The sequence below is a fragment of the Drosophila obscura genome, unplaced genomic scaffold (assembly GCF_018151105.1).
Source record: "Drosophila obscura isolate BZ-5 IFL unplaced genomic scaffold, ASM1815110v1 contig_189, whole genome shotgun sequence".
NCBI lineage: Eukaryota > Metazoa > Arthropoda > Insecta > Diptera > Drosophilidae > Drosophila > Drosophila obscura.
The window spans coordinates 1,996,646-2,017,788 of NW_024542777.1; the positions used below are offsets into that span (position 1 = coordinate 1,996,646).

The window sequence follows — 21,143 nt, forward strand, 5'->3', positions numbered from 1 at the left end:
AGGCTCCTTGTAGCTCCATACTCCTTCAGCTCTGGGGCCGATGGCGTTCGGCTCTCGGAATGACCGCGTTCGGCCGATGACGTGACACGAGCCGACGGACTGCAAGCATGTATGTGTGTACGTGTAACTCTCCAAATATATGATGGTATGCATAGAATAATTTTTAGCTGCCGAAAACGATTTTGCTTGAGATTTCAGTTTACGTAAAAGTGTGTGTGTGGGCTCTACAATTTTTCGCCGCTTGAACCGAAATTGGTTTTTCGTTTTGTTTTGAGGGTGGCCAGCAAGCTGATGTAGCGACCTGAACTGACCTTCCGCAACATAAATGAGGAATGGTCTGAATGGGTGGGGGTGGGAAATCAATTCAATATATAACAATAAAAAATGTTATATGTTTACACCCATACATTTGCAATGCTCAGCTTGCTTTCGCTTCCCGCCATAGTCATGCATGCCGAATTGCCCAGCTCCCGACCCGAATGCCTCCTTCCTCACAGAGCCGAAGGCCCTGGGAGCTGGGACAGCAAACTCAGCTGCGCCACTTTCGTTGTTTGAACTGGCACATCTATATACTGTATGGTTAGTGGTTCCCGTTAGGAAAATGCGGCTCACAACCGAATAAGGTGAACAAGTCGAACCATTATATACCAGGAAGTTGTTAAAAAATACCAGTATATACCATTATAAAATAAAATACTTTTTGCTCAATTTTGGCATCAAGAAATACCATAAAGTTTTTAAAATACCAAAATGACAATTCAAATAAAGCGTTAAATAGGGCTGTTTTAATTGAAAAGAAACAATTGGCTATCATGCAACCTTCCATCCTGTGGGTGCCGCCACGGGAGAGTCAACCGTCTCCTCTACCAGCAGAGGGGAGCTCCAGCGCATTAGGAAGTAGGCAGAGCCGGACTTATCATTTGTTCCCGACAGACGATTGCCGCCAAAAGGCGTTAGTCCACCCGAGCTGCCGGTGCAACGCTCATTAACATACAAATTGCTGGCAGCCATGCGTAGTTGGTTCAAGCAATGCGAGATCACCTCATCCCGAGTGGCAAAAACGGAGCCGGACAGCGCGTGCTTGGACTGGTGTGCGGCCAGGTTGAGTGCCTCCGCAAACGAGTCATCGGCGTAGACAAATATTGGCAGCAACGGCCCAGCCAGGGGTTCGCTCAGCAGTGGATCCAGCGGATTCATGGTCCGCACAATCGTCGGCTCGACAAAGTAGCCAATTTTATCGTTACAGGTGCCCCCGCACAAAAACTGAGCATCCTTGTTGGACTCCATTAGTTTGCGCATTCGCTCGTAGGCTGCCCGATTAATGACGGGCCCCATTCTGGTGTCTTTCTGGGTGGGATCGCCGACCCTAAATCGTTTCACTGCTTCGATTAGCTGTTCCCGCAGCTCGGTCCACATGGAGGATGGCACGTACATGCGGGACAACGAATTGGCGTACTGTCCGGCATAATTGAAGGCCGCTTCCACGGTGGCCGAACAGACAGCCTCCATCTTGGCACTGCTATGGACAAAGTGAAAGTTCTGGCCGGCACTTTCGGCCACCAGGCGAGGGAAACAGATGTAACGCGGCATCTTATCGCTTACCAGCTTGTGAATGTAGCGATAGTCTTGGACGCTGCCGTGACAATTGACTCCGGCAAAGTGCACGGCATCGGTGATGGTGTCTAGGAAGAGTTTCTTATTGGAGGGCACGAAGTTTAGCACGCCCTTGGGCAGACCAGCCTCCTTGAAGGCCAGGTAGACGAGATAGCTTATGGGGGCCACTTCCAGGACGGGATTCCACAGAACTGCGTTGCCCATGAGCATGGGACACAAAGCCAGATTGGCGGACAGGGCCACCGATTCGAAGGGCGCAATGGCAGCCACAAAGCCATCCATGGGCCGCAGATTTAAGCTGGGAAAGACACGCCCTTCGCCCTGGATCTCGAAGCGGAGTTGCGACAAGTGCTTCAAGTAGTCGGAATTGGCTCTAATCGAGGTGACCAGGCGCCGGATATCCTTTTCGGCGTCGACGCTTGTCTTTCCCTGGGCCAGCATCAAATACATCCGCATACGGAACTCATCCGCCTCGATTATGTCTGCAGCATGCCTCCAGATGGTCAGACGGTCCGCCACGGTTACCAGACTCCAGGTTGCCTGCGCCTTCAATGCCGTCTTGATCGCACTCTCGATTTGGCACCGGTTTGCATAATAAATCTGGGCCACCGTCTGCTTCAGGTCGTGGGGACAGGACAGCCTCTGGTTGTCCATAGTGTACATCTGCTCGTCGCCCACGATGGTGGGGACCTCTAGGGGTTTCCGGTCCATCTGGAATGCGGCATGGTTGATCAACAATTGCTCGTTCATATTCACTCTGGGCTCCCCATCCGCTTCCGAGTCTGCCTGTGGCTCTCGCGTGCGACCCTTCTCCAGGGTCTTGATGACTTCGCTGCTTAGCCCGGCTGCACCCATTCGACGGCGTAATGGACTTCGCACGAGTCCCATGAAGGCAATCTTCAGCATTTTTCACTCTTACAATTTCAATTTGAAGCTTTCAACAGGAATTTTTATTACACATTCGCCAGACCCATATAATAAGTACTGTGCATGTGTAGAGTGTGAGAACAGTACGTTTCGCAATTGTAAGACAGTTGTGGGAAAGACAGATTGACTGAGACTGTGCTCCACACGAACAAAGCAGAGGTGATTGGTCGAGTAGGCACGAGTTAAAAAATAGGGAATTATCATGCGAATAAAGTCTGTAAAGATGGCATCACACAAGTGTCTTATGGTCTGGAAGCGCACTGCTCAGGCAGCATGCATGTTTTTGGGCTTGAAACCAGGTGCGCAAAACAAATTGTAAGTAGGAATGGTTCACAATCACAAACTTAGGACTAGGTTGGGTTTCTTTCCGATTTGTTGGGCTGGGTTGGAGAAGGATTAGTAGTACTTTACGAATGTAGTCTAATCTAAACGGATCTCGCGTTTAGTCCTCCCTCACTTTGCAGAACTCATCCTAGATATGTTGTCAAAATTGGTTGTCGTTGTTCTCGTGTCGTGCCCGCTCGCTTGGGCATTTCGTCAAATTTGTGTGAAGGTAACGCGTTTTCTAAGGTCACTAAGGTGCTAAATATGCCGAGTACTATGTCTAGGTCCACCCAACAAGGGGAATGCATTGTGGGTATGATGTGGGGGTTGAGTCCATGCTTTTCTATTCGAGTCTTGGATTGCAGGTTTCGTTTTAAGGTAAATACTAAGCAGTCTTGACGGTCGCATCGTTTCCGCTGTCTTCGTGGCTGTACGGTTAAGGTTATACATTAGAGCTGCGCTGCCAGGCCCGAGGCAGATATGTTATCCCCAGCTCCAGCCGTTTTCCTGGCCTCGCGACAAACCAGGACGGGGGCCACACAGATCTCCACCTTGATGCGCTCCAGATCGCGCCCATATTGAATGTACTCCTTCCAGCAGGGTACCGGACTGGCCGCACCCATTCGCTTGCGTGGCGCATTCTTCTGCATGGACGTGGCGAAGCTGTCATCCAGCACCTGCAGCACCGACTGCGGATTGATCTGAAAAGAAATATTTGGCTTTAGTTCAAAGGAGAATCGAGCTGAGCTGCTAAACTGTCTCACAAACTGCGACTTGCAGACGTAGCGATGCGCGGTCAGAGCCGCCTTGGCCGCCGCAGCCCGCGTGTTCTTCCACTGGGAGTCGGCGATGGTAAGGATGGCCTGGTAGGCCAGTGTGTGCACATGAAGCCGCGAGACCCTGCGTCGCTTTGGATCGCTACGGCTCTTCACGCTGTGATCCTCCAGCAAGTTGATGAAAACCTGTCGCATTTGATCGAGTGTGTGGGCAATGCGTGGATTGCAGTCGGTTGCCAGGGTGGTGCGGCCATGGGTCAGGACCTGCTGCAGATTGGACAGCTCTTGCTCGTTCATGCCCAGTGAGTCCACATACGGAAGGACAAACTGACGCAACTCCTGCAGCAGCTTTAGCTCGACATAGGAGGCCATCTCAAAGTGATTCCGAGTATCACTGGGCTGGCTGGTCAGCTGCATTTTCACTTGTTGCAGGCGCTTCTCCCGCTCGCCCGGATTAAAGCTGAACATGTCCATCATCTGGAGGCCACTCACCACCAGCAACTGGGGGTGGTAGAGTTTCAGGGCATTCGTCATCTGCTCCACCGCCCTGATATGCGGATTGTTCTTGTCGTTGTGCACTATAAAGCGATTGGCACGGGGTGCCACAAACGGACCCCAGACATCACCCGTCATGTACTCCAGTATTATATGTATGTCATCGTCGGGGATCTCCACGCCCTCCAGCCGAATCTCCTTGGGCAGCAGGAGACGCAGCCTGAGGGAGAGTGAACATTACCTACACGACTATTTTGGATTAGAAAATAACATACTTTTTGGACATGTGAGCGCCCAGCAAGACTTCGGCTCCCTCCATGAAAAATCGCATAGCCATCAGCGGAGCATTGCCGCCCATGTACCAATGAATACACTCCTTGTCCATCACCTTGGCATAGCCTATCAATTGCTTGAACAAAGTTCCATTGGCCATCACGCGCCTGCAGGGAAGTTGGTTTAGGAAAAATGCTCTCTATCTCGGATAAATATCGCACTTACTCCGCAGCAGCCCCGTTTTGAAAGTAATAGGCAAAGGATTGCAGCAGCTCGTCTTCGCTTTTCACGACGTCCCTGGCTGATGTAGTCACCTCGGGGATCCGCCTTTGGTAGTACCTGTTTAGGAACTCCGTGGCGTTGATATGCAGATCTGTGCAGGCTCCGTACCCTATGGCCACCTTGGGAGCGGCCTCGTGTGCGGGTCTCTTCAGACTGCTCTCGATGGCCAGGAGACCGGTGAGCAGTACTGTTGTCCTGTTTAGAGTGTGCAGCGTGAGAAACGCCTGCCAGATAATCGACAAAAGCGCTATAAACACCGAGCAGCCCGTCACCCAGCCCATGTACCGCATAGCCGTCATATTTCGGTCTCAAAACTTGTTAAAAGTTTGACTAAAAATGTTTGCCGGTTTGTGTCCGTCCGGCCCGGCCTCCGGCGTTTCTTTTCACACGGATAGATTGGATATTCCCTATCAACTTTTAGTACGCTCAACGTACGTGTATGCTGACGCAGTTATCCTTATCCTTTCTGCTACTGTTCAGTATCCTTGAATTATTATTATTATTATTTTTTTTTGATTAGATCATCATGGATGACTTGATTATGTCCTTGAATTATTGCTTAATTTTCTTATTAAAGGTGTCAAACCAAAGAGGGCGGCGACGCACTGCATCGTTGAAATTGCATAAATAATATTCACTCAATGTGTCTTCCTCTAACATTTTAATTTAGAATTAATAAGCGTAGCAGATAAACGAATATTCTTCCCGTGCTTCACGTGCTAACCAAGGCTGCCGGCCACTTCGGCGCGGTTCTTAAATATATATTAAATATATATATGAAATTCTCCTATTGAAAATGAAATTTCCAATTCGATATTTCCCAATTGTGCACAAACGGTATGGGATTTTTCCCAATTGTGCACAAACGGTATTGGAATTATACAAATCCAATTGGAGCTCACTTTTTGACGAATAAATGAGACGCTCAATGGTACTTACTCTAGTCACTAGAGGTGTTAAACCATCGAGGGCACTATCGAGAGTATCGATATTTTACTGCTAGCCTCTACTATCGATGGTTTTGAGACTATCATGATAGTATCGAGCTACATTCGTTGATATTTTGTGATATGTTTGGATTGGCTGCTATAAAATACGAAGACGAATTTGTAAACAAATCGACAGGTGGCATCTAATTTTTACAATGGATAAGTTCCTAAAAGGTTTCAATGGGTTTTTAATAATTATTTTAGCCCGATACTATCACGATAGTATCGATTGTTTTTTTCAAAACATTCAACGTTGATATTCCTCGATTTTGATATTCCGTTTAATATTACTAGCCCTCTAAGCCCTTTTAGCCCTCTTAGCCCTCTCAGCCTAACAAAAATAATTTTATCCGATAGATACATACAATTTGTACAAGATTGGCAAGGTTTCAGAAGTCCTTTATATTGGATTATTTACATATTAAGGTTCAAACAAAAACAACATAAGACGAATGTGACGTCGTTTTTGTGGCGCTGCCAGACTCGTGCAATTCGTAGTTGCTGCGGGCTGCCATTCCATGATATTTTGTGATATGAAATTCGTAAATTTTGATATTCAGTCTAATATTACTAGATAGTTGGCCCTCTCAGCCCTAAACAAATAATTTTATCCGATAGATACATAAATTTTCTACGAGATTGGCAAGTTTTCAGAAGTCCTTTTTATTGGATTATTTCCATAAAAAGGTTCAAACAAAAACGGCCAAAGCATAAAACGTAAATGTTGACTAAATGTGACGTCAGTGTTGCTGGTCAACCAAGTTTCTTCTATGCGTATGTACTTTTGTATACCTTATTTCTTTTAATTGATGTTAAATGTTTTGTTCCAAGCTCCATTGAAACATTATTTATGATTTAATCCTAGATTGACTTGTTTTTTATACCCGTACTCAAAAAGAGTTAAGGGGTATTTTAGATTTGTGGTAAAAGTGGATGTGTGCAACGCAGAGAAGGAAACGTTTCCGACCCCATAAAGTATATATATTCTTGATCAGCATCAATAGCCGAGTTGATAGAGCCATGTCTGTCTGTCCGTCTTGTTTGACGCCTGGATCTCAGAGACTATAAAAGCTAGAGGAACCAAATTTTGTTTCCAGACTCATGTGATATCACACTGCTACAAGTGTATTTCAAGATTTCGCCTTCCGCTCCTACAAAGGACGAAAATCTGTGGCATGCCCAATTTTAAAGATACGCTAAAGCAGTATCGTAGAGAATGACCATGTCTACCAGATTGCCGAATCTGAATCAGATCGGATCATAATTATAGCCAGAATGACGAAATTAATTTTCAGTTGCTTCCCCTGCCCCCTCCTGCCAACGACCCAGCAACTGATTCCTTTCTCGCTCGCACATTCTGCCGCGTTCAGTGCGCGAGCAACCCCTAGCGGAGGAGATGTAGAATCTAAATGGAACATGTACAATCTACATGTTAGATGTAGAATAGACATTGTATATGTAGATGTAGATAGCAGATGTAGCAAAAAAATGTAAATTTTTTTGTTTTTTCTAAAATTCTAAAAAATCATAAGCTCAAAAATGTATATACTGACTGAGTACGGGTATAAGTAGAGTCGCGTCCCCAGAAGCGACTTACACGTTCCTTCTCGTTTTAAATTATTTTAAAAACTAAAACTCGATGAACCCCATCATTTGCACTTAGCATAGAGCTAACAAAATGCTATTGAAACGCAGTAAAAAAGTCTTGGAATGTTCTTGTTTTCTATCTTTTTTGTGCATTAAAAGCGTGCGAACGTATGTACGTTCGCGACCCGCGGATATGCCCATATACGATTAAACTGAAAACGCAGAATCGTAGAAAATGACCATATTTACCAGACTGCCGAATCTGAATCAGATCGGATCATAATTATAGCCAGAATGAAGAAATTAATGTTCAGTTGCTTCCGCCGCCTACTTCAGCTAGAAACCCGCTACTCATTCTCTTTCTCGCTCGCACACTCTGCCGCGTTCAGTGCGTGAGCTCCCTCTAGCGAAAAATATGTAGAATCTAAATGGTACATGTAGTATCTACATGTTAGATGTATAATATACATAGTAGATGTAAATTACAGATGTAGCAAAAAAAATTCTAAAATTCTAAAAAATCATAAGCTCAAAAATGTATATACTGACTGAGTACGGGTATAAGTAGAGTCGCGTCCCCAGAAGCTACTCACACGTTCCTTCTCGTCTGATATTGCAGCTAGTCAATTACAATTAAAATGTTTAAGTTTTCCGCGCGATACTATCGAAAGTGTGCAGAATTAGTCGTCGATCGCAAGTAATTTTTAGTGAAATGGATGAAATGGAAAGTATTATTTTGAGAAAAAACACATTGAAAGAATTTTCATTGAAGATATTGATGTGCTCAAGGGATTTGGTCCCTTTTATCTAATTATGGACGAGTGGAACCTTCCAGAATTCACACCAGCTATAAGTATTTAGTTATTTACAAACATATATACATATATATGTGTTAAATATAAAATTTTTTTATTCGTTTTGAAATATCTTTTAAAAGAGCATTGCTGTTTTAATAAGTGGATCGGTTTAGTTATTGCTACCCAATCTGCTGACGGTAGTAGCTTTAAAACGATTCATGTGACGGTGGTAAAGATCAGATCAGAAATAGAGTATCTTATGCATACATTATATATGCATAATTTATATTGTCTATAATACAAAAGGAAGCAACCGATTCCAGTACCGATTGGAGCGACAAAATTCAGTACATATTCCCTTATACGGGTGATGGACTATATTAAGAGAAGATTGCCAGAAGCTGATACAAATTCCGATGAGAATTCTGATAATATGACTCTTCCATGGTTTACGCTGTCACAAAATACCCATGCCTGTTGGACGTAAAACGTTTGCGCAATACCTTAGCAGAGCACGGGTATGTGGAGAAGGTGCTACACAAGATAGAAGCGTATAATCGTATAAGGACAACACGTGGAGGCGTATAATGGACGAGGCGGATGCAGCTGTGTTGTCGCTCAAAGAACCTACCGTTCGGAACCAAGAGCTTATATCCCAGGAGCTGACGCAGATTCGAAGACTGATGGAACGATTTTTCACTATTTGTCCATCCGCGGTGCTGAGGCTCAACTATTGTAAATATCCCTCGTTTGTTGGTGTGAAAAAAATGGTGTGAATACTTTGTGTATATAAATTAACATTTAGCATATTAAATATAGATGGTACAGCGTTATCGCAGCTGGTTCAATCAGTCGCAGCTCCACAGGAGAGCTGCCCTCCTGTAGGCTGTTGCTGCACCAGTCTCCAAACCGATGTATATTCTCGGCAAAGTCTATAGCTATTTGTAGAACCCCATCGGCAGTTGTGAAGTTAAGGATCATCGAATTGCAGCGTCGCTCGCGTGCCGTCAATTTTTAAGATTCTCCTCAATTAGTCCGTCCAGCTGTTCGGCCCTAGCAGGCCTAGCAGGCTCCTAGCTTAACCATAAGACACTCGTATCGTTCAACGGATTCCAATGATTTATCTGTCTTGGTAATTCTACAAAAAAGTTTAATAAGTTGTATGAATAAATATCTAATGGTAATATGATGATGCTTACTCATACTGCTGTGTCCCGCGAAGTGCTTGACTGGGCCTTCATCTTCTTCATCAGTCACTCCGGTGTATGTATATAGTATATCCTGCCGGGCTGCACCTCTGGTTGCTCAAAGAGACGGTGATGGCGTTCCAGCTTAGTATAATTCTTTCGCTTCTATACTCATCGACTAAATTTAAAGAGCATGGGATTTGAATTTGGGTGCAAAGTTGGTTAGGGAGAAACTGGATAATTCTATAGCTTATTGAGGCACACCTAATATTGTAGAATGTGCATATCAATCATTGAGAAACCGCTAAAATTCGATTAAGCCCCAACTAACGAATCTTCAAGACGAAGTGCTATGAGACTAAAATCGGCGAAGAGGTTCCATAACATCTCATTACCTTTTGAAGAGACAACGTTTCAACAAGCTGTCTTCCTGCGTCACAGACTAGCAACATCTTCGCTGTTGTTGCTGTTTCATACCCTTGCGGAGGGTACAGCAGATCTTTTCATTAGATGAAGTAAAGGGCAACCGCCAGGATGGGGTTTAACAAATCATTAGGCTGCTTTAGCCGAATGTTGCTCGCAGCCAATTGTTGTTAAATTTTGCAAGTTGTGGTACCAGCTATGTGTTGCTTTGGGACCACTAGATAATCTATGTGTGCATCTTTGATGGGAAGGGTACTTAAAATTCGGTGCTCGAGGCTTTGGCCTTTCTCTTCTGTTTTTTACGGTTCCTTCTTGTTGCTTGGGCCTGCCTGCCTGCCTGTCGCTTTATACATAACAAGTTGGTGCTTGTTGCTTGTTGCTGCTGCTTCTTCTTGTTCGTTTTTTCTCTCTATTGGATTGACACAAGGTTAATCCAAGATTGCACTAGGCACGGATGGTCCGGACTCCGGAGGGTGGGTGGGGTGGTGTGCCTTGTATAGGAAGTGTTATCTGCGCTGCGCGTGTTTGAGGTGGGCTGGGCTTCTCTGGATGTACGAGTTTCTGTGGATATTAAGTACGAGTAGTACGATTCCCCCACGTGCAAAATTGATTACAATAAATACTCTTTTATAGCCTCCCATAGAGATCGTATATATTTCCATTGCCCATTACTTCTTGATTTACCCTCTCTTGTCGCTAATGCAAAATGCAAATTTATTCATTTCTGTTTTATAGCCGAAGGGCTTATATTTAAAAAATCCCCATCCCATCCCCATCCGCATGAGCCAATTAGCGTCTATAAATTACTTCTGAGACCTGGACCAAAGTCTGCCCGTTTCTATTTATAACAGTTTCGCTTCAAGCTCAAAGTCTTAAATGTCCGATTTTATCCCGTAACACGGCGAAGAAGAAGAAGACACGAGACACACGATGACTTGTCGTTTGCAGTTTAGAATCGGAATCAGTTGGCGAGATGGCGCTGCCGGGACGGGGACCGGGCAGAGGCCATCACGCATGACAAGTGTATTGCCCGGACTCGATTTCTGTCTGGTCTGGACACTATTTTTATCAGCCGAACGAAAGTGAATATCACAAATTTAACGCTTCTCAGTCAGTCTCAGCATTAACCGGCTGGTCTGTGTTCTGGCTCTCAGACACCGCCAATACTTGTTGTTGCTACCTGGGGGCATACCCCGGGGCTTGTACGGCACCAGGGTATATTCTGTTCGTGTGAATCTATGCAACATATGTGTGTACACTGTACATATATATGCAGGATATCCTGTAGTTTTGATGTAGCTCCTGAGTATTCGTTCTACATGAATTCTTAAATTTGTATTCGTAGCAGCAGGGGTATTCGTTAGTCGGAAATACTCGTTTTACGTTGCTTTTGTTCTTTTTCGCGTGTTTCGTATGCGATTGTTGTTGTTGCTTTTGCTTTTGCTGTTTTGTTTTAGTTGTATTTCATTTTATTCTATGCGTAGTCTGCCGTCTGCCCGTCTGCCGTCCGCCGTCCGCAGTCGTCTGTGCTGTCCGTTGGGGACCTGTGGGCTCTATCCATATAAAATCAACATAATCGGAAATTCTACCAAGCAGTTGATTCTAAGCAATTGACGGAGCCGGACGCTCACTCCGCCTCTGCCCTGGAATATTGATAAATTTCTTTGCTCTTTTCTCTCTTGTGTAATTGTGCAATTGGTGTTCGTGTGACAGTTGCAAGATTTACCGAAGCAGAAGTACGGATCGGTGTAGGGATCTGTGAGTGAAACGTGATCTAGCCAACGATTGTGTCTTAAAAGGTAAAGCACTCTCGTGGTCATAACTAAAGTTTGTGGTTTTCGGATATATGTACATACGTACATATGTATAATAGAGGTACATTGTATGTATATATGTATATCTCTTCATGTTGTTCTATTTGTCTGCGTTTGTTTCCTAAGTCTTTTGTTTCGGTTTTGTGCTCGCTTTGTGCTGCAAGGAAGCAGTTTCGCTTAGTTAAATGAAATCGAAATTTAAATCAATCTTTATCACAACTGGATTTGGCACGCTCTCTAGCGTCTGTCGCATGTATATAGTTCTTGTTCGGTTTCCCTATTCCTCGACACTTCCGCCTGCAGGCCAACACAATTTATATAATTTGTTGGTGAATCTCTGACTTGATAGTTCTGCGCGCAAGATCAAGATCAATTAGAGGCTAACAGTGAATGGAGCCCAGACAAAGCCACGAAATTAACCCATCTTAAGAATATAATTGTCATCGCCAAACTATTTTGTTAAAACACCATTCGCACCTATTCGATTCGCAGCTAAATGCCCGAATGGATTACTCATATCATAAATAATTATTTATGTGTGGTTTTCAGAGATTTTTTACGAAAGCAATAAATTAGCATAATTTAGTGAATATTATTTAAGTCCAAAATGTTCAAATATGTCGGTCCAGCTGTCTGCTGAGACGCAAATTCATTCCAAAGAAGATAAAACAAAAAACAAATCAGAAAGGTGAATAAACTGAAGACGCCTCTGACTTCTGTGTAATGCCGCGGCTCGGCTGGGGGAACTGGTTCACACTGGAGGACGTCACCAAAGAAATCGAGAGTTAAGCCGATATAATACGAGCCTCACAGACCTCATTAGCCACTGTGTAGCCACATACACTGATGTACATACACACACATACATTTATCTCACTCTTTCCCTTCCCTTCCCTTCCTTTCCCATTGTGTAGCTGTCGGGTAAGATGTCGTCGCATGGGACGCCAGTCTTTGCTCTGATCTTCCTGATCGCTCTCGGCTGTGTGACGTCACAGCGCACGTCATTGGACGTGGCTCTGAGGAATGTCTACCGGCCGTTGCGTCTGCTTGGCCTTGCCTTCACAGGGAGATCTGGGGACGATATGCAGAACGTGCAGCGCGTGCGAAATGCAGGGGTAAGTCCATAGCTCCGGTATGGGCCAATACTCTCTCCTTATTCTACTAACGGATTGGCCTGTTCAATTTTGTCTGCTAGAAAACGCAAAAATCGAATCCGCGCACTCGGGCCCTGCTGCAGTTCTGTGATGCGGAGCACGGGCCTGGAAGACGCAGCGAGGAGCGACCGACGAGCGTGAATCGCCTGCGACCGGGGGACATCGATGTAATCGGAGCAATGGGCGACTCGCTGACAGCTGGCAACGGCATCTTTGCCACCAATCTGCTGCACGTGACCGTGGAGAATCGCGGCGTGGTGTGGTCGATTGGGGGACAGTACGACTGGCGAAAGTATCTGACCTTGCCCAACATCCTCAAGGAGTTCAACCCGAACCTGTACGGGTATGCGATCAAGGATGGACTCTCCACCGATCGGACGTCCCGCTTCGATGTGGCCGAGCTGGCAGCCATGTCCAGGGACATGCCGTATATGGCTAAGGTTCTGGTGAAGCGAATGCAGCGGGATCCCAACGTGAACATGACCAGCGACTGGAAGCTGATCACCCTCTTCATTGGGAACAACGACTTCTGCACCGACATCTGCTACTATCCGGATCCGGAGATGACGGTCAAGTGGCACGAGCAGAACATGCTGAAGACCTATCGCTACCTCCGGGACAACGTGCCCCGCCTCATGCTGAATGTGGTGCCGGCACCGAACCTCCGTTTTCTCACCAGCCTGTCGGGCCTCCCACCCGCCTGCTACAGCACTCTGCGCTTCGAGTGCCCCTGCCTGATGGGGAAGGGCAAGGGTCGCTTGGACTACCTGGAGGGCATCATGAGGCGTTGGATTGCCAAGGACTCGGAGATTGCCAACAGAGAGGAGTTCAATACGGAGGTGAGAAAGCATGAGCACACGCGAGCTTCTCCCTGACTTTGGTTTCAATGGTTTTTGTTTTCGCATTGCCCTTTCAGACCTTCACAATCAACGTGCAGCCGTTCTCACAGTTTAAGGACTTCCCGCGCACCCGCTCCGGCATGACGGACACGCGCTTCTTCTCCGAGGACTGCTTCCATCTCAGTCAACGGGGCCACGCCGCTGCGGCCAACTCCATTTGGAACAACATGCTCGAGCTGCCGGGCGAGAAGAGCGGCTTTGCCACCCAACTCTTTGAGACCTTCCACTGCCCCAGCGAGCAGCGTCCCTTCCTCATAACCCGGGAGAACAGTCGCCCGGACTTTGTGATCTGATCTAGCTCAATGTGCTTTCCCCTGTGAATTTCCTGTGATATCTCGCCTAAGTCTTCTTTCCATATTCTTATGTTCTATATGCTTTACACTTATATAATATATTTGTAGTTTAAATTAGCGCCATGATAAATGTCTCGATGAGAAATTGCACATCTTTGCGAATCACAAAATCAAACAGAACAAAAAAGGTTATTAATAATCCACGAGCGGATGATCGATGGAATGGGCATGGGGATGGGGATGTTTGCGGGGCAATATGCAGATTACCGTATCGTAAACGGTATGCACGTGGATCTCTTTTGGCAGAAAGAGCGGCGCCAACTCCGATGGAAGTTTCCTATCGAATACATTTGATCCATAATAATGAGACAATAAGCCTGGTAGTCTGGTAGTCAGTCCCATCTGAATGACACACGCCCCACAACACACATATGCATGTATGTATGTACATGCCTCTCCCCGCACTGTGGGGCGCGTCGTGAAACCTGTTACAATTTATTTCGCATGGAACATCAATAAAGCTCGCTCATAATTGCTGTTTTACTTTTGTGAGCCGGTGTCGGCGCTGACTGCTGTTTATGAAACATTGAATTTCTCAATTTCGTACGTGTTTTTGCGTGCTAATCGCCCCGCGCGCCCCTATTAACCCATCCGCACCGTTCAACGGTTTCGCTGGGCAGTGCACAAAAGCAATAACAATTAACACCGTCGAAAGGGGGGAGCGTGAAAGAGAAAATGAGAAGCAAGAGAGAGAGAGAGAATGTGTCGGAGAGGTAAAGGTCAGACCGCTGCATTGCCATTGACTTTGAACTTGAGTCGGGGGTGGGCGTGTGTGCATGTGCTGTGGTTTTTAATGGCATTCCTCTCGCACATTTTTGTGCCCCAACTTTGGCTCTTCCCATGAGGCTTCGTACATTGTTGCCTATAGATGAAGCGCGGCATGGCCGGCCAGTTCAAGTTCTACGTAATTTATCTCAACTTATAGTATTTGTACTGGATCAACTAATTGTGGTTGGCACCATAAATACAGCTGGAGCTGTTCTCGGTGAGATCTAATTCAAATAGTATTAATTAAACGCGAGGACTGGTGACCCATTTTAATGAATGCCGCTGTCAAGCCATGATTCAGCTGGAATCCGGACATTTTATTTATTTGCTGCACGAATCTATTCAAATTATATGCGTTTGACCGAGTCCGCGAGAGAGATTATTTATTCAAAAATATTTGCTTTTGCGCCAATTTCATAGTGGCGCCACCTGTAGGGCTGTGGCTGAACCAAAACGAGTAAATATCGATAGGAAAATTGCCATTCACTGCGAAGATAACGTAACTGCCAGAAATTACAAAAAGACATCTGCTAAAAATATTAATTTGGAGAAAATGCCTCGTTACCTCATTATCAAGATTCCTCTCGCAATCATCATTTCATTTTTCTATGGGCCATCGATACTTACTGCAGTGCTGTGAAGCGCGCTTGTGTTGTTTCTGCAGCCCTAGTATTTTGTTTAATTTCTGGCTGCCGAAACGGTCTTGGTTTGAATTTCTGCTTGGTAAGATTCTGCTCGCAGCACCTGGTGATCTTCCAGGTGATCTCCAAGAAGGCCGCCTAACTGCAGGTGAATGAGCAGAACGAACAGCTCAGCAACAAGTTCGGACTGGGCCAGGTCTGTGCCAACATTTTCACCTTGACACGGGAGAACCCGAAGCAGCCAGTTGACGGAAAGTTCTTGAAATTTTCTGCTTACCGCTGCAGACCGAAATGTTATAAAGCACAATGTCGTTTTCCCAGAGTTGCACATTTGCTGAAAGTTCTTCGCCATGAGAGACGACAAGCAAAGATACCAAGCAGCTGCAATCGCCTTCGTGCTGGGTAAGGTTCAGTACATTATGGCTTTGTGGAACATTTGTGTATTTACGAGAATGTCTCTCTGACAGTGTTGCAGCAATGCAGCGGCCTGCCTTATACATCTGCGATGGGGGGGAATGAGATCGATGCGGACACTTATCAACACTCTGGCGGCGGACGATCGGTGGACTATCACACGGTTGTGGGCCACTTCAAGGACTTCTTTATGTATCTGCCTGTGATGATGACCACCATAAAAGAGACCATGTCCGGCTTCCCCAAATTCGCCGAGGGCGTGCGTATTCTAACCTCTGGGAAGGGACGCGTCGACGGCGGCGAGGACTGCAAGTGCAGTCAAAATGCCTTGGGAACGGGCGCCAGCAGTGAAATGTTGGACGGTAATGGGCGCTTTGGCTGATAGCTGATGGTGTGGACAGAGGCAACGACAATAAAATGATTGGACACTGCGATTTGGCTCTGATATAAAATGGGGAAATGGGAATTAAATTGAACGAAATGAAATTCCCTTCGGATCGCAGCTCAAAGAGCAAATGGAATTGGATGCAAGGGAAATTTGGTGGGGTTTCGGAAGATTTTGACCAACACAGTCGAATCTTCGAGAAAGGACCCAATATACTCGTGCTCGAAGTGGAAAATCAATTCGAGACAGTCGATTGGGGACAGTCTGTTCTGTTGCGGCCCCAAGAAGCACCCATGCCCTTGAATGGGTAAGTAATTGGGCTCAGACAATGGCAACATACTCGTAATCCATAGCCCATTTTGGCTGGACTTGAACTATATTTCGACACACAATATTTTCTTAGGCTGCTGGCGGGCGATTGCTGGCTCATGCTCATTAGCTCGATTCGTGTCAATATGGGACCCCTGGGAAGGCCCACATGTCTCCTGCCCGAGTTGGGGAGCCTAATCAAAACTTCCAATCTGCATACAAAGTAAAGGGCCGGGGCGGGTCGGGGCGGTGGAGGTTGAGTGGTTATTGCTGACTGTCATGTTTGCACTTGTCATTATTGTTAATTGTATTTGCCGTGGGTCGATGCATGCATGGGCTATATTTACATACCATACCATACCATACCATACCAATCCAATGGTCGTGGCTTAACACTGTAATTCACGGTGTCCACAGCGAAGCACTTTCCATTTCAGTGAGGTCCACGGCGCTGGGACGAACACCCGGAACGCAACTGCAGCCGAGAACCCAGCATGTCCAGGAAGCGCAAAAAGCTGAGCCACTAGAAAAGCAACGAACAGCCACGAACAGCCACGAACAGCCACGAACGGAAAACTGCATCTCATCTCGCATCGATGGCCACTGGGATTGAGCTTCTTGTGGCAGCGGCCCTGTGCGCTGCCTGTCCGGCTCTGAACGAGTCCCTGCCCGCGAATTTGATCCAGCTGAGCGAGGATGGCAGCAGCATGAGCATGCCCACCGAAATGCCCCCCCTCGATGTGGAGGCCGCCAATGACGTCGGCCTGGACAACGACACGCCCGTGGAGACCCTGGAGACGATTATCAACAAGAAGAAGAAGCTGCGCGAGATGCGTGACTGGATCAAAGGCAAGCACCTGCGCATCGCCACCCTCGAGGACTATCCGCTGAGCTATACGGAGCTACTGGAGAATGGCACCCGCATCGGTCATGGGGTCTCCTTTCAAATCATCGATTTCCTCAAGGAGAAGTTCAGCTTTACGTACGAGGTGTTCGTGCCCCAGGACAACATCATCGGCTCGCCCGTCGACTTTGATCGCAGTCTCATCGAGATGGTCAACAGCAGTGTTAGTATCTGTATCTGTATCTGGCAGCTTGACACCCTTGACGCCCGCATTCCTTCCACAGCTTGTGGATCTGGCAGCTGCCTTCATTCCCTCACTGTCGGACCAAAGAACCTTCGTCTACTATTCGACAACAACCTTGGACGAGGGCGAGTGGATAATGGTGATGCAGCGGCCGAGGGAATCGGCCAGTGGCTCCGGCCTGCTGGCACCCTTTGAATTCTGGGTCTGGATACTGATTCTCGTCTCACTGCTGGCCGTGGGACCCATCATCTATGTGCTGATCATTCTGAGGAATCGCCTGACGGGCGACGCCGTTCAACATCCGTACTCGTTGGGCCATTGCGCTTGGTTCGTGTATGGGGCGCTAATGAAACAGGGCAGCACCCTGTCGCCCATTGCAGGTGAGTGCCAGCTCGGTTTGGCTGCAATTAGGCCAAAGTGCAGGAGCGCAGAATCGCGATAGGAATCGCTAAGAACCCATTGGGGGCACAACTCATGAGGTTGCATGCTCTGGTCGCGTTTGCCGTTTCATTAAATTCATTAAAAAAGCATTGCAGACTCGACCCGGCTTCTCTTCGCCACGTGGTGGATATTCATCACGATATTGACGTCCTTCTATACGGCCAACCTGACGGCCTTCCTTACCCTCTCCAAGTTCACGCTGCCCTACAACACGGTCAACGATATCTTGGTGAAGAACAAGCACTTTGTCTCGATGCGGGGTGGTGGGGTCGAGTACGCCATTCGAACGGTAACTCAATGGATAAAATAAGTCAAAATTGTGTATACGACATGCCCCCTTTGGTTGCAGACCAACGAATCGCTGTCCATGCTGAATCGGATGATACAGAACAACTATGCGGTCTTCTCCGAGGAGACGAACGACACGTACAATCTCCAGAACTACGTGGAGAGGAATGGATATGTGTTTGTGCGGGATCGACCCGCGATCAATATAATGCTGTATCAGGACTATCTGTACCGCAAGACAATCAGCTACAGCGACGAGAAGATCCACTGCCCCTTTGCCATGGCCAGGGAGCCGTTCCTCAAGAAGAAGCGCACGTTCGCCTATCCCATTGGGTCCAACTTGAGCCAGCTCTTTGATCCGGAGTGGGTAGGATACAGCCAGACGATGTACAGACTGTAGCATTTTCATATTTGCAGACTACTCAATCTGGTGGAGTCGGGCATTGTGAAGCATTTGTCGGCCAAGGACTTGCCCAGCGCAGAGATATGTCCCCAGGACCTGGGCGGCACTGAGCGGCAGCTGAGAAACGGTGACCTGATGATGACCTACTACATAATGCTGGCCGGATTCGCCACATCTCTGGCCGTTTTCAGCACTGAGCTCATCTTCCGGTACGTGAACAGTCGCCACGAGGCCAACAAGTGGGCCCGTCACGGCATCGGACGCACTCCGAATGGCCAATCCATAAAACCATCTCGCTGGCTGAGGGGCTGGCAGCGCCTGGATAGCGGACAAAAGCAGTTGCTGGGCACCTCCACCCAGGGCCAGAATGTCACTCCTCCACCGCCCTACCAGAGCATTTTCAACGGCGGCCATGGTGCAGTGGCTGCAGATGCTCGGCATCGCTGGAGACGTGCCGTCGGCCAGGGCAACGGGGTTCTTCTCGGGAACGACCCATCGACCGATGGCGGGGTTAGACGATTGATCAACGGCCGTGACTACATCGTCTTTCGCAATCCAGACGGCCAGAGTCAGTTGGTTCCCGTCCGATCGCCGTCGGCAGCGCTCTTTCAATACACCTACACCGAGTAGGCAAGGTTATATACCTGCTACGAGTAAACACATATATTTGATGGGATCTTGTTAACTGCACCATTAACCTCCACACAAAATATACAAAATGTACGTAGACATCGGATGTTGTGCCGTTTTACAGAGTTCTCCAATAAACTGCACCTACTCGTATTGCGCAATATTTCAATTTTCTATTAACTGAGGCTAGGAAGAATCAAACATCACGAATGGGAATGAAGGCTTCCACATGCATGGACTGTGAGACTCTGATACTCTAGAAAGAAATCTGTATATATATAAATTGAGAGATAAAAGTGTATAGTGCATCATCACGTGAGAACGGCAGGGCAGATTTGGTTTAGATTTGTATTCAGTTGTTCGTATTTGCCAGAAGAATGTTTTTACGACAGAAAATTTTGGAAAAACCAACTTACGATCGCGAAGAGGTGATTTTGTATTTGCTTCTTTTATGGAACTAGGCGAAGAGGCAATTGTCATAGAGGAAGATTAGTTATAAACTCGAGATATTATTCAATTGAGTAATAATACACGTCGTGAAATAAGTAATCGGAATGTCTCTATTAATCTAACGCAAGAGGAACTTGCAGAAGAAAATTAATGGAGACGTGCCCATATTGCACAGGTTCGCGCTGAATAATTACCACCTCAAATTCGACCAGTAAACTTTAATCGCACTGCTTTCGAATACGATTGCGCAATATTCTACGCTGATCTTCGCTGCGTTAAAATGGGGCGAGACAACGTTCGCCGGGTCCGCTAGTTAAATAGAAGAAAAATATATCTCAGTTTTTGCATTTCCCTTCAGATGTTTTAATTGACTAGCTAAAAGAAACTGAAGCGAATCAACTATAAAACGAGAAGGAACGCGTGAGTCGCTTCTGTGGACGCGTCTCTACTTTTATACCCGTACTCAGTCTGATCAGGTTGTACTGACCTTAGTTGCGAATTCGGGCTTGTTCGGTCTTTCCATCCCAAGAAACCGCCTAGCACGTCCTTAATTGGCACTAGGCACTTTTTATTACCCCTATCTTGGGTTTTATCTACGTATCCTTCCTGCTGCTTGTTGCATATTTATTTAGGTCAGCAGTGCATGTCTCCTACAACTATATTTGTGTAATAGAATCCAATCGCCTTCTGGCCTATTACTTGCTTAGGTCTACTAGTACTATTAATATTAATTGTACCCATGTTTTGTGTTCGTATAGAATTTTAAAATATTTAAAATTTAAATTTAAAATGATCCAATCTGATCCAGATTCGGCATTCGGCAGATATGGTCATTCTCTACGATACTGCGCTTTTAATTTTCTCGTATCGTCAAAATTGTCGATGCCACAGATTTTTGTCTTTTGTGAAGGCGGAAGGGGACGTAGCCAAATTTTGAAACAAACTTGACTCAGTGTGATATCACATGAGCCTGGAAACAAAATTTGGTTGCTCTAGCTCTCACAGTCTCTGAGAACTAGGCGTCAAGCAAGACGGACAGACGGACGGACGGACAGATGGACATGACTATATCGGTTCGGCTATTGATGCTGATCAAGAATATATATATACCCCATAGTACGGGTATAATGAACAGATAGTTCTTCGAAATATATAAACAAAGAGCTTAACATGTATTATTGTCTAATAATCCAATCTCTAAGTGGTAAGTAATAGCACTTCAATCGCACGAACACTCAAATTGTCCCCAGACTGGTTCATCCTGCACTCGGCTGGAGGCTACCTGCGGATGTGGATTCGAGTTGAGCAATTTTCTCATCCTCCACTTTAAGGTTGCTTCCTCATTTATTGGCATTGGATACCAGATCATTAAGTATCTTGTTAAGTGCCAAAATGATTGCCTCGTGGGGAGTCAAGCTATCTGGCAATCCGG

The 21,143-nt window shown here is 46.3% G+C and overlaps 5 protein-coding genes across 6 annotated transcripts; 3 read left to right on the top strand and 2 right to left on the bottom strand.

Annotated features, from left to right (window-relative positions):
• Window positions 1-708: 708 nt before the first annotated feature.
• LOC111066768 (delta-1-pyrroline-5-carboxylate dehydrogenase, mitochondrial) lies at window positions 709-2,523 on the bottom strand. Its single transcript, XM_022355610.2, has one exon. It carries the CDS (start codon window positions 2,518-2,520, stop codon window positions 811-813), a length of 1,710 nt encoding a protein of 569 aa, XP_022211302.2. The 5' UTR covers window positions 2,521-2,523; the 3' UTR covers window positions 709-810.
• A 781-nt stretch (window positions 2,524-3,304) lies between these two features.
• Window positions 3,305-5,275, bottom strand: LOC111066769 (ADP-dependent glucokinase). The gene is made up of 4 exons (XM_022355611.2): window positions 4,635-5,275; window positions 4,412-4,576; window positions 3,630-4,356; window positions 3,305-3,566 (listed from the first exon to the last, which is right to left on the bottom strand). The coding sequence occupies exons 1-4, from the start codon at window positions 4,988-4,990 to the stop codon at window positions 3,315-3,317; spliced, it is 1,500 nt and encodes a 499-aa protein (XP_022211303.1). The 5' UTR covers window positions 4,991-5,275; the 3' UTR covers window positions 3,305-3,314.
• A 5,986-nt stretch (window positions 5,276-11,261) lies between these two features.
• LOC111073197 (phospholipase B1, membrane-associated) lies at window positions 11,262-13,951 on the top strand. Of its 2 annotated transcripts, none has more exons than XM_022365404.2 (4): window positions 11,262-11,473; window positions 12,403-12,603; window positions 12,684-13,481; window positions 13,559-13,951. In XM_022365404.2, the coding sequence occupies exons 2-4, from the start codon at window positions 12,415-12,417 to the stop codon at window positions 13,832-13,834; spliced, it is 1,263 nt and encodes a 420-aa protein (XP_022221096.2). In that variant the 5' UTR covers window positions 11,262-11,473; window positions 12,403-12,414; the 3' UTR covers window positions 13,835-13,951. The 2 variants fall into 2 exon arrangements, with proteins under 2 accessions (XP_022221096.2, XP_022221097.2); XM_022365405.2 differs by having other exon boundaries at window positions 11,262-11,432.
• Window positions 13,952-15,303: 1,352 nt separating this feature from the next.
• On the top strand, window positions 15,304-16,167 carry LOC111073239. The gene is made up of 2 exons (XM_022365459.2): window positions 15,304-15,705; window positions 15,771-16,167. Exons 1-2 carry the CDS (start codon window positions 15,654-15,656, stop codon window positions 16,097-16,099), a joined length of 381 nt encoding a protein of 126 aa, XP_022221151.2. The 5' UTR covers window positions 15,304-15,653; the 3' UTR covers window positions 16,100-16,167.
• Window positions 16,168-16,858: 691 nt separating this feature from the next.
• LOC111073209 (glutamate receptor 2) lies at window positions 16,859-19,407 on the top strand. The gene is made up of 5 exons (XM_022365418.2): window positions 16,859-17,478; window positions 17,540-17,879; window positions 18,036-18,229; window positions 18,290-18,591; window positions 18,646-19,407. Exons 1-5 carry the CDS (start codon window positions 17,008-17,010, stop codon window positions 19,259-19,261), a joined length of 1,923 nt encoding a protein of 640 aa, XP_022221110.1. The 5' UTR covers window positions 16,859-17,007; the 3' UTR covers window positions 19,262-19,407.
• Window positions 19,408-21,143: the final 1,736 nt, after the last annotated feature.

What these genes read in the sequence shown, in the direction of transcription:
- LOC111066768 (XM_022355610.2), bottom strand. Translation starts at nt 2,520, where the DNA reads ATGCTGAAGATTGCCTTCATGGGACTCGTGCGAAGTCCATTACGCCGT.
- LOC111066769 (XM_022355611.2), bottom strand. Translation starts at nt 4,990, where the DNA reads ATGACGGCTATGCGGTACATGGGCTGGGTGACGGGCTGCTCGGTGTTT. An exon ending in GGCGCTCACATGTCCAAAAA is followed by an intron (nt 4,357 to 4,411) that starts GTATGTTATTTT and finishes ACTCTCCCTCAG; the next exon opens with GCTGCGTCTCCTGCTGCCCA. An exon ending in ACGTCTGCAAGTCGCAGTTT is followed by an intron (nt 3,567 to 3,629) that starts GTGAGACAGTTT and finishes ATTTCTTTTCAG; the next exon opens with ATCAATCCGCAGTCGGTGCT.
- LOC111073197 (XM_022365404.2), top strand. Translation starts at nt 12,415, where the DNA reads ATGTCGTCGCATGGGACGCCAGTCTTTGCTCTGATCTTCCTGATCGCT. An exon ending in AGCGCGTGCGAAATGCAGGG is followed by an intron (nt 12,604 to 12,683) that starts GTAAGTCCATAG and finishes TTTGTCTGCTAG; the next exon opens with AAAACGCAAAAATCGAATCC. An exon ending in GAGAGGAGTTCAATACGGAG is followed by an intron (nt 13,482 to 13,558) that starts GTGAGAAAGCAT and finishes TTGCCCTTTCAG; the next exon opens with ACCTTCACAATCAACGTGCA.
- LOC111073239 (XM_022365459.2), top strand. Translation starts at nt 15,654, where the DNA reads ATGAGAGACGACAAGCAAAGATACCAAGCAGCTGCAATCGCCTTCGTG. An exon ending in TGCAATCGCCTTCGTGCTGG is followed by an intron (nt 15,706 to 15,770) that starts GTAAGGTTCAGT and finishes TCTCTCTGACAG; the next exon opens with TGTTGCAGCAATGCAGCGGC.
- LOC111073209 (XM_022365418.2), top strand. Translation starts at nt 17,008, where the DNA reads ATGGCCACTGGGATTGAGCTTCTTGTGGCAGCGGCCCTGTGCGCTGCC. An exon ending in TCGAGTACGCCATTCGAACG is followed by an intron (nt 18,230 to 18,289) that starts GTAACTCAATGG and finishes CTTTGGTTGCAG; the next exon opens with ACCAACGAATCGCTGTCCAT. An exon ending in AGCCAGCTCTTTGATCCGGA is followed by an intron (nt 18,592 to 18,645) that starts GTGGGTAGGATA and finishes TCATATTTGCAG; the next exon opens with ACTACTCAATCTGGTGGAGT.